The 14,193-nt window shown below is 41.5% G+C and overlaps 2 protein-coding genes across 2 annotated transcripts in view; both read right to left on the bottom strand.

Moving 5' to 3' along the window:
• Positions 1 to 2,053, bottom strand: part of tmc2a (transmembrane channel-like 2a) — a 14,473-nt gene extending 12,420 nt beyond the window's left edge. The window contains exon 1 of the mRNA XM_035668203.1: positions 2,020 to 2,053. Coding sequence (XP_035524096.1) covers positions 2,020 to 2,053 — 34 coding nt within the window. The remainder of the gene's footprint in view (positions 1 to 2,019) is intronic.
• A 3,889-nt stretch (positions 2,054 to 5,942) lies between these two features.
• LOC118332444 (AN1-type zinc finger protein 5-like) lies at positions 5,943 to 13,046 on the bottom strand. Its single transcript, XM_035667730.1, has 6 exons — positions 12,613 to 13,046; positions 9,279 to 9,463; positions 9,005 to 9,152; positions 8,553 to 8,656; positions 8,119 to 8,247; positions 5,943 to 7,463 (listed from the first exon to the last, which is right to left on the bottom strand). Exons 2-6 carry the CDS (start codon positions 9,433 to 9,435, stop codon positions 7,315 to 7,317), a joined length of 687 nt encoding a protein of 228 aa, XP_035523623.1. The 5' UTR covers positions 9,436 to 9,463; positions 12,613 to 13,046; the 3' UTR covers positions 5,943 to 7,314.
• Between the last annotated feature and the right edge of the window lie 1,147 nt (positions 13,047 to 14,193).

Raw genomic sequence — 14,193 nt, forward strand, 5'->3', positions numbered from 1 at the left:
CATTCCGTTGGGTTAATGACGTGCGGCTTTGGTGACAGTTTGTTCCAGAAAGAGCGATTTACCCGTGGTTTTACCCGGCTCTCACCAATGTGAGGGTTAAGCGCAACAAGATAGGTCATTTATGGCTAAAGAATGCGAAAATCTAACTGTTGTGCATATTCATTTTAGATATATGTTTTTGTAGTGGTTTTCAAGTGTAAATTATTATGGTTGGTAAGGAATAGTGCACTAAGCTAAGTCAGGCTAACCGCAGCCTTGAGAGGATTTTGTAAGTCAAACACTCTCATTTTCAGTTCTAAAATTTCTGGGGGGGACAATTCCCGGATAGATTTGTTTTTCTCGTCAAAGGTAGTGGTAAACTGAGGCTGGTAGTTCAGTGCCTCAAGAGCCACCGTCACACAAGTAGTTTGTATTTCCAGGACTCTGGGCCCCTACCCAACGTGTCATGTAAGATTCTGATCCTGGGTTTAGTAAGTAAAAAGGACTGCTGACACTCCAGTGTTCCCAAGTCGCGCTTTTCAGATGTATAAGTCTTTGCAATTCTCATTCGGTGAAATAATTGGGTCTTCCTTCTTCAGAACGTCTGGAGGAAGAGTGGATTAGGTTCTCTAGAATCATAGTTGTCTTTTAGTCCAGTGTGAAGTTTCCACAGTCAGTGATGATTGGGAGCTCATGGGGTGGGGGTTGCATCTGCCTGGTGTTGGTCAACTATGTTTTATCAATGTCCAATAGTCACAGTCAGCCATTCCCCAGGGACTATTAGAGCACTGTCATGCTCTTTGTCTTTGTATTAAGCTTTAATGAATGATGCTGAATTTCTTACTTTTCCAGGCAGTGACCTTGACAGCCTGCCGCAATACTGTGTCCAATATGGTATACTTTCATCTTGCCGAATACGCTGGTTTCCGATATTTTGACTATGTTTTACTGTGACTGAGGGCAACAGCAAACTCGCCTGACCCTGAAACCCCCAAATAGAGAATCTATTGGGTTATTTGTCAAGCAGGTTATAGATGAGAGACAACGCTGAACCCCAACAAATGCAGTTGGTGACCCTGAAGGGCCACTATCAAAGCAAAACCTGAGACTTCCATGAAGCACCCTATCCGGCGAGTGCGCCAACCAGCGCTGATCACCCTCCAAAATCCGCCACGGCTGCATTGATGGAATAATTCATCGCCAGAAAGGAAGCCCCCGACCAAGTATTGAGTGCATATATGAACAATACTTTGAGTAAGGCGGCTGACAATTTCTGGTGATTTAAAATGTAAAAATGTAGTTGGTCTATGAAAATATTCTAATGTTCTAAGAAAATGACATGAATTTGGTTGTTAGCTGTAAGCCCATAATCCATTGCAATTAAAAGAAATAAAGCGCTTGGAATTGAATTACTGAAATAAATTAACTTTGTCATGATATTCTAATTTATTGAGATGCACCTGTATATGGTGGCAGCCATTGTCACCAAGCAACCCGTTACTATAAAACCAATGTTACAACATGGGAACCACTCAGAAACTTTTACAAACGGCCCTGAATGTGCTTCTAGTGACCAATTCACTCTGTTTTTCCGCATGGACCTAGAGTGCTCATGGCTGGTTATCTCTGAGCCGCTAGCTTGGCTACTGTTACAGCACCAGTACCACACAGAAACCTTTACAAACAGCCCTGGATGTGCTTCTAGTGACTGTAAAAACTCCAATTTACTCTGTGTTTCCTGCGCGTACATTGAGCGTACATTGAGGGTCTAACACTATGTTGAACTTTATTAAGTTCCAGCTCGTGGAAAATGGCCAAGAGTTACATGATGTCAGCATGACCTCTGTCTATAAGTAGTAAATGGTCATAGAAATAAAATATATGATCATATACAAAGTTTTTTTACAACACAAATTGCTCTACAAATTTGTTTTGACACAAGAAAACAATTTATCTTAAAAATCAACTGGCCTGCATCACACATCATGACAACCTGACAACATTATGATGAATCCTCCTCTCCTCTCATCTTCAACTCACCATCATCTGCTGAAGACTCCCGTTTTCTCGGCATGATGGAAAATTAAAAGTGTCCTCTGCAGCGTTCGCCCAGTCTACCCCCACCAGCAGGTTGGCTCTACTCTGCCTAGGCTCCTCGCCAGCCAGCACCCAACTCAGGTATCTTGAGCCGTCACTATGACGACTGCTGCATGTGACCCAGTCAACAGGTGCTCCTGGATAGGTGCAGTAAATTCTGGAAACCAAAGTTGATCGACTGTGGCTTATCAAGCAGAGAGAGGCTGTGTTATTCTCCGGGAGCTGTGATATTCATGGTTTATCGTTTCTACAAAGAGGGGGTGATGTGCAGCTGTGGGTTCACATCACACCACATTGGTTCTCAGAGGTGAAACAGCATTCAGTGCAGCTCCATTTAACTTGTGTGCTGCTTTGTTTTTCCTAAATGGCCAAAGGACCATATCATCTAAAGCACCTAGAAACACTCTCACTCCTCTTGTTACTGGAAACCCCACACACACACACATATATACACGAGAACACCAGACGCCCTAAAGATTTAATGAAGGTTTAGGTTTCTCTATGCGAGGCTCATTGGGCGAACAGTAAATACCCTGAGATGACCTTGGAGCTGCAGTATCTTTTATGTTTTATTGTTTTCAATAGAAATACAGCAGGTAGGGAGTCAGCCGACCTGCAGGAGACACCGACAGCAGCTACCTGTGTGCAGAGCTGGAAACCGTACAGAGAAACACCTTGCAGCCTCATTAAATAATACAGTAGAGCTCATTTTTCACATCCAAAATGATTCCATTACACGGTTGTCAGTTCCCACATGTGAGCTGTGGATCGCACCCCTCTAGACTGGTGCTGGTGTACAGGTGACTGTGCTTAAGGTGGTGACAAGTCTGCTCCTGCCCACCATGCTGATGAAGTGTATATGACAGCATAATATTGGATGTTGCTATAGAGCTGATGACGTCTTTGATGGTATAATTTATTTAACGTATTTAGATCCACCAGCACTGCTGTGAATCTTGATTTTGGTGAGAATAAACAGACACCACACAGAGCAGCCTAAATGTTCATTATTAATGGGCATTATATAAGCTTATATTATAAGATTATAAGATTATCATTTCTGAAGACATATTTTTAAGGGAAATGTATTGCAGATATGTGTACATGCCTATGTACATGTATATAAACACGTGTGAAGGTGTATGCAGTTATACGTGTATTGAGGGGCCATATGCTTCAGAAGTTCTTGTCCAATGGTCGAATAGATTCAGAAACATCATCCCCACACACCTCCCTGAAGGGGGCGGAGTCTAAACATTTTCTGAAATGCGAAGCCTGGGAGAGGGTATAAGTACACATAAATACAACACACTGCAAACATAACACTGACAAATATTATCAACGTTTAAGCTGATGTGCAGTTTTTTGTATACATCCAGCAGATACAGAGCGAAGTTGTGTTTCTGGCAAACTCATGAATGTAGTATTGATTATAGGAGCTTTAAATGTAAATGTATGTTCTGTGTTTGTCCTTTTGCTCCAGTTGTCTGTGTTCAGTTTTTGTTTTGTTATATACAAATCAGAGATTCAAAGACATCAAAAAGTATCTTGTCACACATTACAAATAGTTACAGAAAATATATCAATAAAATACAAAATATATGATATGATAGTAAGTGTGATTTGTGATTTGAAAATACATTCTAAACAAAAAAAGCTCCTACTACTAATGAATTTCCATTACTGATCTGTGCATTTTTTTTTAATTACTATTTCTATAAAATGCTAAATATCCTGAGGTCTTGTCTCTCTGAATGCCTGCAGAAAGAAAGTACAAATACCAACCAACAGCTGGAATTCAGCATTTTCTCTTCTGGACCCATTTGTGGTCTTGACACAAATTTCTAAACACCTGCATGTCTAGATAAGCATCAGATGTTTCTAAATCAATATTTCATGCATGATCACCATGAAAGATGCATGAGGAATTAAAAGTTAATGGATCTGTTCTAGCAAACATGCTGTTACATTACTGCACATCTGTGACAGGTCAACAAACTGTGTGTGTGTGTGTGTGTGTGTGTGTGACACAAGGACTGAAATAATAATCATAAATGTCATTTTTAATTTTATAAGTGCGCACGTTTACAACTCTAAATGTTAATATTAGAATGTAAGAGCTGTCTCCAAACAGTGCTGACTATGATAAGATTATCTAAAGTTCCTTTTACATTTACATTTGAGTGGTCTTTATGGGTATAGGGTGTTAAGGGTCCATGTTTGTCTTCATATGTTTTACATCACATTAACAATTGTTTAATGTTTAAGAATACATTCATGTTTAGATTTTTGTTCTGGCGCTACATTTTGCCACCTTGAAATATAAAGTTCTGACATTTTTATCCAAATGGAGTAATTCATATATTGTGACAACTTATGTCAACATTAACATTATGTGAAGTGTTTTTTATAATTGTCAGCTCTATATGGTTCTAAGCGCATGAAAGGATCAATGTGGTTGGATGTGTCTGTTATGCCACCTAGTGGCAATCCACTAAAAATAAAGATTGATCAAAAAAACATAACCCGACATAACCCCCAACTGCTGTAACATATCTGTGTATATTACCAAATAAATGAGCTTTTGCACAGATATTGAGGTCATATTTATTTTGCGAGAATATATATAATATATTTTATATAGTTTATCACTGATAAAAAAGCACCAGATGTGTAGAGAAGATGTGAAAGGTTCCAAAGCTGAATTACCTGAACATTTTAAATTGTATCAAACAAGGGTTATAAAAAATGTTCAGAATATAGTTGGAGTGTGTGGTGAAATTGAAATAAACACTCAGTGGGCAGTTATGCTTATCATGCACAGAGGTGGAAAGCTTTTTTTAGCTAAATAAGGGCACTAGCACTTTTGGAGAATTTCCCATTTTGAGCTACTAAATTAAATGATGTTTATAAATAATAAAAAGTCATAACATTTTAGGCCTGTGTATAAACCCACATAAATGTATCCATTCTATTGAGGAAGCACTTTTATTTTTAACACACAATCTTGCCCACTAATGTAGTGTTGATTGTGAATAAAATTATTTTACTTTGAGTACCTCAGGAAGATTAGCAACCAAAACAGCTACAGCAGAAGATAATGGGGATCCAATAAGTAAATAAATAAATAAAAATTAACAAACTTGTTGCCCTTTGTATATTTCATTAATAGAAGTACATCTGGCTTAATAAGTGTGTCCATTTATAATATATAATAACCTACTGTGTTGACAATGTGAGTTTAAACAAAAAAGAGAAACTTGAAATCTCTCTACTCTCTCTCAATTTGAAGAACATCAGAGCAGGAACACCAAGAGAGCAGTTACAGGAGAGCAATATTGGGGCATTAGAAAAGCTTGAAAAAAGCAGAACTAGAGCTGAATGTTCTCGTATGTGCCAAAAGAAAAGATAAAAGCTCTGTGGTTAGTGTTTACTTCTGCAAAGACAAGATTATTTGGGGAACCATTTCCACTAATCCTCAGGAGAGGGAGGGGTGGGCTGAGGAACAGAACTGTTCATGACACCATGTGCTGCTCACGATGATGAATGAGTACACCCTGCACGTGTGTGTGTGTGTGTGTTTGTGTCAAAACATAAAGTCCTCATGGTGAGGGAGGGCAATGGTGTCATAACGTGACCCTGAGGCCACGCTCACTGCAGCAGAGCAGATCCCGTTTCCCCTGCAGAGACATGAGTCACATGGAAACTGACAGCAGCCTGTAACAGTGAACATATGAACCACTGTCATTAAATAAAATAGATCCATATAGAAGAAGTTAAAAGCTGAGGATTAAAGACAAGCTAGCCATTTCATTTAGACTGCAGACGACAGTGGCATATTTAAATGAAGGGCCATGAATTCTTGATTTTATATTTGTGAACATAATTTATTTACATCATACAATTCATTCTGTATTATTGGATGATTACGCGCACTGCAGTATATAAATAAAGATGTTTGTACAAACTTGCATAACTAAAGGGTAAAAAACAAAACAAACAGATTAAGCAGCCAGACCAAAACTCAACAAAAACGGAAAATTATTAATAACCTACGACAAGTCACCGCGGCACACAACCACTTAACCTCATACAATACTCACACACCAGCCGTCCAAGTCTACTCCCACAAAACACACACACCTGTGTTTGATACACAGTATGCAACAGTCCAACGCTCCCAACGCTGTGAATTTGCCAGCTCACATTAAAAATCGAGGAACACATTCAATAGTGAAGTAAAAGATGAAAATATTAGTGGAGCTAAACCCTTCCAAAGGCAAAAATTAATACAAGTTTAGGCTACTTGTCATACAACAACACACAGCATACACACCACTTTTCTGGAAAATGACAAAAAAAAAAGGAAACAAACTAACAAAATGTGACTTCAGTGGATGGTTTTAAAGTCCACGTTCCTGCCATCCAGATCCCGGGCACAGAGCGCGTCGCAGCATACAGCCGAGATCAACAGGAGAGAAATAGTAGTAAACTGTCAAACTACGTTGTACTGCTAGTGCCGCACACACAGCAGGAGGGAAGGAATACGAGCCAGCAAGAAAAGGCTAGCAACAAAGTCTCTTCTTCAAAGTCTCTTTGCGATACATCTGAGGAGCTGCGTGTCAAGGGGGGGGACCACAGTGGACGAGATTCCAGCGGCACAGAGAAGCATTTTGGGGTGATAAAAACTTACCAGGACGCAAAATCTGACGTGTAAAGGAGGGTTAAACTTTGACCAAAAACAGGGGGGGGGGGGGGGGGGGGGGGGAGAGACAACATCCATTTTGCTACTCAAGCCAGCAGAGAGCAAGCACGGCCAAGGTGGCGCCATCAGCCAACAGCAGTAACAGTCAGAGAGTCCAAACAGAGCCCATGTGTCCAAGCTCTTTCCAGGCATCGTTCAAGCGACCTCAGGGGGATCACAAAACAGACTGGGCAGCCATCAACAGCATTTTCTGAAAAGGGCTATCATTTTTTCTTCAGTCACTCCTAACCCCACCCCCCATCCTCACACACAATGTTAGTCCAATACAACCCTCCAAAAGTGTTAAACTCACACACAAACAAGAATGAAAGCTGAAAATATACGTGAACTTTCATGCACTGCGGGGGAAAAGTCCTGAACGTGTAACAAACAAGGGGGAAAAACAGGTCCTTCAGGGAGAAGGTTGGGCTCAAGTCTTTTTTTTTTTTTTAAGCGATCGCTCCAAGTATTCAAAGTCAAACTGAGAGTCCTCTTCATATTCTCTGGATCTTGTCAGCAACAACCACGGGGTTCTCTTTGCGAATCTTGTCAGCAGCTTCAGCTTTGTAGTCGTACGGACAGTTATGCTTATCAGAGTAACGGTGAAGTCCACAGAACAGATTCCCACAGCGGCAGTCAAAACCTGAAACGGAAAACAGACCGAGTCAAATCAATAACCAGCGCTCAAGGGCAGCAAAACATCCCTAACTGCACACATCCTGGCACACTGCAGGGACACAGTGCTTACCTTAAAAGTCACTGGCTGGAACAGGTATGTTAAGACACATTTTGTTGGGATGTAATAGAATAAAACACAGATGACTGCTCCCTGTTACATAGCCTGTTGTGATTTGTAGAGGGCTATATCAACACTTAACTGAAGCCCTTTGTCGGGTCTTTATTCAAGAATCTAAAAATGTGTTTAAGGCTCCACAAAGTCGGATATTTAGCTTCTGGCCCAATATTTACATTTATTTTTCTGTCTTTGTCCTATTTGGCTCTTTTGGCTCAAGCAAAATGCTTCATTTTTACATTTTCTGCAAGACTGTGATGGATAGTGGTGTTTTTTTATTCACCATTCACATTCTACTGAGGACAGCGAGACAAAATGGCAGAAAAGCTAGCAGACTGCGTTGGAAACTGCTAGTCAGAGCAATCTCCTTTTGCAGCCACAAAAATGGTTCAATTTTGAACACCTAACAACACTCCCACCTTGTAAATTACTAAAGCACCATTCTTAAAAGAATTTACAGTTTGAAAAAACAAAATTAAAATCGGTTATCGGTGTCATTTCTTACCTGTAAGGCCGACCTTTTTGCGGCACATAAAGCAGCGATTCTTCTTGGGTTTTGGGGGCTCCGGGGCTTTGAACTCTTCACTGCCAGCAGTGGAGGGATGGGAGGCTGAGAACGTGGGTTGGCTCAACACTGGAAACATACAAGAAAAACAATTAACTTAGTGAAGTAGCTGTCTTACCAACACTCCCTCGTGTATGTCAATGTAGGGGGGAAGAAAATATTACATTTAGGCAATGTTATATTGCATTGTTAATATAAACTGTGATACAGTATATTTTTTAGAGTTTATAACTTAAATAACCAAATAGAAATGTCTGTTTGGTCAATCCTATGAATCAAATAACATTATACTATAAGTTGGTCACAATGTTAGGTCTGGCAGGGCTGCTGAATTGGCTGGTGTAACTCAGTATATATCCTCAGTGATAACCCACCTGGCTCTGTAAACTCTACTTTGCTTCCTGATGCTCCTTTCTCCTCGCAGGAAAGACTCATCTCAGTCATCTGTTGTGTTACAGAAATGGCTGTTGAAACTCCACTGCAAAGGACAAATGGGAGAAAATGATTAAATAGTAAGAAACTTAATATTTCAGGTAAAAGTCACCATATTTTCCACATATCCAACTGTATCTGCTGAACAGACTCATACTTATAAAGATAGTTTCAGATTTATGGTGGTGCCTTTAAGTGGAGTTGTGTTTAAGAGAAGAGTCCACATTAATTTTCTATCACAAATTCTGACATTTGTTTGTCAGAGTGCAAGGAAGTTGCTAAAGACTAGCAACTGTGTACTCGCAGTTAAAACCTACTCAGTACTTCCCATTTCAAACCGACCGTGTGAGTTTTGTTTGCAGGCAGTATAATAAACCCTGGTGGACCCCCTCACCTGAGAGCCTCTGTGGCAGCAGCCTCAGCAGAGGCGGCGGCCTCAGCTGCCACCTCTGCAGCAGCGACTGCAGCCGCTGCAGCATTATTCAACGTGGCCTCTAACCGCTGGATGGCAGAGGCCTCAACTGTGGAGCCACCGCTGCTGCCTGAGGTAGGAAAATTTCACCAAATGTTACAGTCAGACACAGAGATTTGGAGTTTTGTAACTTTGTCCTATGCGCACGTGGAAAAAAAAACCAACAGAAAACTGTGACGGACACAGCCGGTCTTACCCACAGCACTCAGAGAACTGACTCCGCCATTGTTCTGTCTTGACAGGTGCTCCTTGTGGCACACAGAGCACATGCCATTAGTCCTAGGGTTGCCATAGAAACCGCAGCCGGTGGGACAGAGCATGGGAACGGGGCTCTGATTGGTCTCCTGCGCCATAGCGATGTCTGCCGCCTGGTAAACTGACCTGGAGACATAAACAAAAGACACGCTGGAGTGTTTGTGTGGGTGCAACAAACATACAGAAACAAATGTGATTTGTTTATAAATAGACAACAGATAAACAGAATTATTTTGTGCTGAAGACAAATCAAGACAACTAAACTAAAGCTCACATTGTGATTATTTTGACACATACAGAGTGTGATATGATTCACTGTTTGTTCATTTTTGCATCACAATTTTCATTTTCACTAGAAAACCTAAAATCACAACAATGACAATTTGCTGGGGTCTGTAGCATCTGGAGAACAACATCTGTAGGCCAGGGCATCTCCACAGCACTACAGTACTTCATTTTAATGTTTTGTCAAACAAATTGCAGTTTCTGCTATTTGGATACTGCACTTGGCCAAACTGTGATATTAATAATATTTCAATGAATTGTGCAGACTGACACTGAACAAGTTTCAGTATGTTCAAAATCAGTTTGGGTAGCTGGTGTGATTATCTATTATCTGTAACTCTTGAGACTCTGGTCTACAGAGAAATATCATTAGTGCTGAAAGAATAATAACTAATGAATTGTTATTTATTAAGCAAAAATACTAAACATTCACTGAATCTAGTTTGAACTTTTACTGGCTGTTCTAGTTGTAACAGCCCTGCATTAAAAACTAAAAATAGATATCATATGAAATGTATCTCTAATTTAAACTCATACAGGTAACAGTCATACTGTTTCCAGTCAGGAAATACTGATGTTTGACTGAAGCAATCAAATTAACATGTAATTCACAGCTCAAACTGTTTCTGTGCCTACTAAATCACACTCACCTCTGGCTCAACTCCACACACTCACACCACACTATGCATCACCCGGTAGACATTATTAATAGGTTTAGTGAAAGCTCATTATCACCATGAACTAGAGCTGCAACTAACATTACTTTTATTATTGATTACTCTGACGATTATATTTTAGATTAATCGTTTGGTCTACAAAATGCCTCTCAAAGAACTTCAATACTGTTTTTGGATAGGGAGTGAATTGTGTCGCACGGATTACAGAAATCATACAGAAAGCTGGCACTGAGACCGTTCTCCCGTACAGAATTTACAGAAGTTAAAACTTCGACTTGCAGTATGTGAGACAAAACGATCAACTTATTGGATATTGTAGAGCTTTAACTCACACCTCCCACTTTTCATCAGCAAATGATATGGCTCACGTGTCATCACATGACTGGCGTGTGAACTGCGAGGCACGAGATAACTGCGGGGGGGACTGGGGACAGGACCTATCTTGGTTCAAAGATGGTTTAGATTTCCGTTGTATGTGAACAGCCTCCTTGATCTTCCCTGACCTCAAGTCATAAAAAAAACAAATTGTACAATATGTTATTTGGGCAAATATGTTGTTTGGCAACATTTGATAGCTTTGGCTTCTGTAGTTTAATAAGGTTCCATACCTATTTTATCACAAACAGGCATGATGTAGGTCTAAAAACCAGTATATTTAGCTAAAATTGACATAATTACTACGACCTCCAAGTTGGAACAGAGTGTGTATGAGTCCCTCTTTAATGCCAAAGTGAATCAAGTAAACATAAACTTGCACTGGCATTACAGAAAGTTGTGAGGGTATCTTTAGAGCGGAGGGGGGGCTGTTCATAATCCTTGGTAAAACATGGGGGAACCAAAAACATTGCCACATTCGGGTTCTGGTAAAAACCGCATCCGAGGCTTCCTCCTCTCCCCAAAACTGCAAGCTGCCCCTTCACGTGTGTGTGCCGGCCGACTGCAGCACTCCATGCAGCTCAACGCTCACATGGACCTGTGTATGGTGGCTTTCCTCTGCAAAGTGCAATGTGACACTGTGATCTCAAAAGGCACACACACACACGAGTTTCCTCAATACTGTAAGGCTGTTAACACATCTATTTATAGACAACCTCGACAGTGCTGCAAACAGAGCTGGTATCATGCCAGAATTTGTATCCTTGTCAGAGCAGGTTTCCTCACCAAAGATCCCATCCTCCATCCCGAGGGAGTAAACACAGTATGAAGACAGGGGGGGCTGCTAAATCATCCCCCCTCTTGGGTCGTGTGGAAATGGACGGGGGGGGGGCAGATTGTGACAAGGGTACAAAATCCAACACAACACCTGTAGATCTTAAGATTATCTCTGAGACAAAAGCCCAAATCACTCACTGACACGTATCGGTGGTACAAGGAGCATGCTATCTTTAAACACACAGCTATCCCCCTCCACTCAATAACCACATATACAGCTGTGTGTGCTTACTGGAGGTGGTTCAGGCAGCCCGTAGCTCTCGGTTGCTTCCTGACAAACACCGGGCCACAGCACTGTCACTTCTACAAATCCACTGAGTCATGCTAGCAAGCTAATGGCTGCTGCTACCGTCTCGCTTTGAACAGCTCTGCTACACGGCCGCCGGTAGCGTTAACACGACCACCTCTTACACTGCACTTATTAAAGCCTTCCGGTAAAAGACACGCAGACAAAGCGCACTGTGATGTCGTTTTAGTGCGATTAGGTTCTCGTGTTCCTGCTAATGTTAGCATGCTAGAGGTTAGCCAAATGAGAAAAGTGTTAGCAGTCTCGTCGCCTTTGCTTTGTCTGCTCTTTGTTTTTGTCCCCGCAACAGACGGACTGTGTACCTGAACATTAACTACCTGTGCGAGTATTACCCCGCGAAACAGTGTGTTAATGAAAACGGTCCGACAGACAGTCGTAAATAATCGTCAAACATCGATACAGACAAGATAACATTGGTGCTACTAGCAGCTTAACGTTAGCCAGGTTAAACACAGGTTGTGTCTCGGTTAGTGGAGAGGTCGCTGGGGAAAAAACAATCACTACAGGCTATTTGTAGTGGCTATCTGTTACAACATGCGATGTTTAATTTACAACCTCGAAGTTGGAGGAGGAAAGTTTTCGGGGACACGTGCTAACCAGAGGGAAGATGTGTTTAATCCCCGTAAATTAACTCAGTAAGCCAATTGTACATTAACGTCGAGGTCGAGGCTAACATTATCAGCTAAAACTGTGACTTTAAGGTTGTTTGTGTTTCGCTGTTCACTCGAGACACTTCCCAAACAACCACTTATGTTAGCTGGCTAGGGGTTAACTAAGTTAGTTGGTTGACTTACCTTGTGTCTCCGAGAAACGTTGTTTTGGCGAAACTTTGTGGGTTGATGGAATAACTAGGCTTATCTCGGAGCTAACTAACTAGGGCCGTCTAGGTACGTCGTTGTTGTTTGTGCCTTTCTCTTCTGTCTTCTCACGCAAATAGACTCCACTCCGCCTGGCACTACCTTCGGCCAATTTCGTTGACGTCCTCTGTCGCTGATTTGTGGTGGCATCTGTTTTGCTTTACGTGATGCGTTTACGTCCTTCTCTTTTTCCGGTGGACGTCACGGAAATTGTGACCCTCTGATTGGAAGACGGGCATGTTGGAGTGGAGCCACAGAAGATTACGGACTATTACAGATCATTAAACCTGTTTCTTTCACCAAGTAGACAGACTGTAGCTTCGACTGCGTTGTTGCTTAGTTAAAAATCAATGTTCATGTAATCAGGAAGGGTAGACGCAGACTGTCTGTCTGTGGGTCTGTCTGTCTGTCTGTCGACACAAGAAAACAAGTTTGAGAAGATATGTTGCCTTCAAATGCTCCTCGGAAGCTTTAGCTTCCCTATGATTTCTGTACTCTACTGTTCCGCTTTGATTGCTAGTTCACTCTGTTTACCTTGTTCTTGGTCGTGTGTATCTTCCCAAAGACAGCTCAATGAAATTAACAGTTCTCAGAGTATGTGATCATACCTACGGTGGATTACCCAACAGGCCTAAGCACAGGGCACAGGTCCAAGGGCCCGAGAGCCTCTGTTGGAAGTATTTCTTGTCACAGGGCTAAGATAAAAATAGCTGATCCGTATCCATTATCTGGTCATTTAATATTGAGTAGCCCATCTATATTCACTTTTTAAAATTAATTTCACTTGTTAATTTCCACCTGTTTATTATCACATACTAACTATAAGATAAAGATATAAGTATAAGGGCACCAGAGACCAGTCTGTCAAAATCCTGAAGTTTGCAGACGACACAACAGTTATCGGCCTCATCCGGGACGGTGATGAGTCTGCATACAGACGGGAGGTTGAACAGCTGGCCCTCTGGTGTGATCAGAACAATCTGGAGCTTAACACCCTCCAAACTGTGGAGATGACAGTGGACTTTAGGAGGAGCCCCCCCAACTCTGCCCCCCATCACCATACTCAACAGCCCTGTGTCTGCTGTGGAAACCTTCAGGTTTTTGGGATCCACAATCTCCCAGGACCTTAAGTGGTAATCCAACACTGATACCATCATCAAGAGGGCTCAGCAGAGATTGTTGTTGTTGTTGTGCCAACCTGCCCTCCATTCAGGACCTTTACCTGCAAACAGGCAGGTAACATCACTGCAGATCCATCTCACCCTGAACACAACCTGTACGCAAAAACAAAGAGACACAGGAACAGTGTCTACCCACAGGCCATCACTCTGACCAACAGCTAACTGCCCTGTACAATAACCTTAGGACTTATTTTCCACTGCTGAACATTCAGTTTCAGTGCATACTGTATATTCTGTCCCATCCACCTTCCCCATGTACATAAAGATACCTGCATGTCAAATATTTATTTCGGCATCCTTTGCACTCTGCACCAATGCACTATTGTCTGCTGTCTAC

Source organism: Morone saxatilis, unplaced genomic scaffold (assembly GCF_004916995.1).
Source record: "Morone saxatilis isolate NCDOM2014 unplaced genomic scaffold, NCSU_SB_2.0 Contig21, whole genome shotgun sequence".
Taxonomy (NCBI): Eukaryota; Metazoa; Chordata; class Actinopteri; family Moronidae; genus Morone; species Morone saxatilis.

Excerpts from the sequence above, each read along its gene's own strand:
- LOC118332444 (XM_035667730.1), bottom strand. The coding sequence starts at position 9,435 with ATGGCGCAGGAGACCAATCAGAGCCCCGTTCCCATGCTCTGTCCCACC. Across the intron at positions 9,153-9,278 it reads CAGTTCTCTGAGTGCTGTGG|GCAGCAGCGGTGGCTCCACA; the intron begins GTAAGACCGGCT and ends TTCCTACCTCAG. Across the intron at positions 8,657-9,004 it reads GCTGCCACAGAGGCTCTCAG|TGGAGTTTCAACAGCCATTT; the intron begins GTGAGGGGGTCC and ends TGTCCTTTGCAG.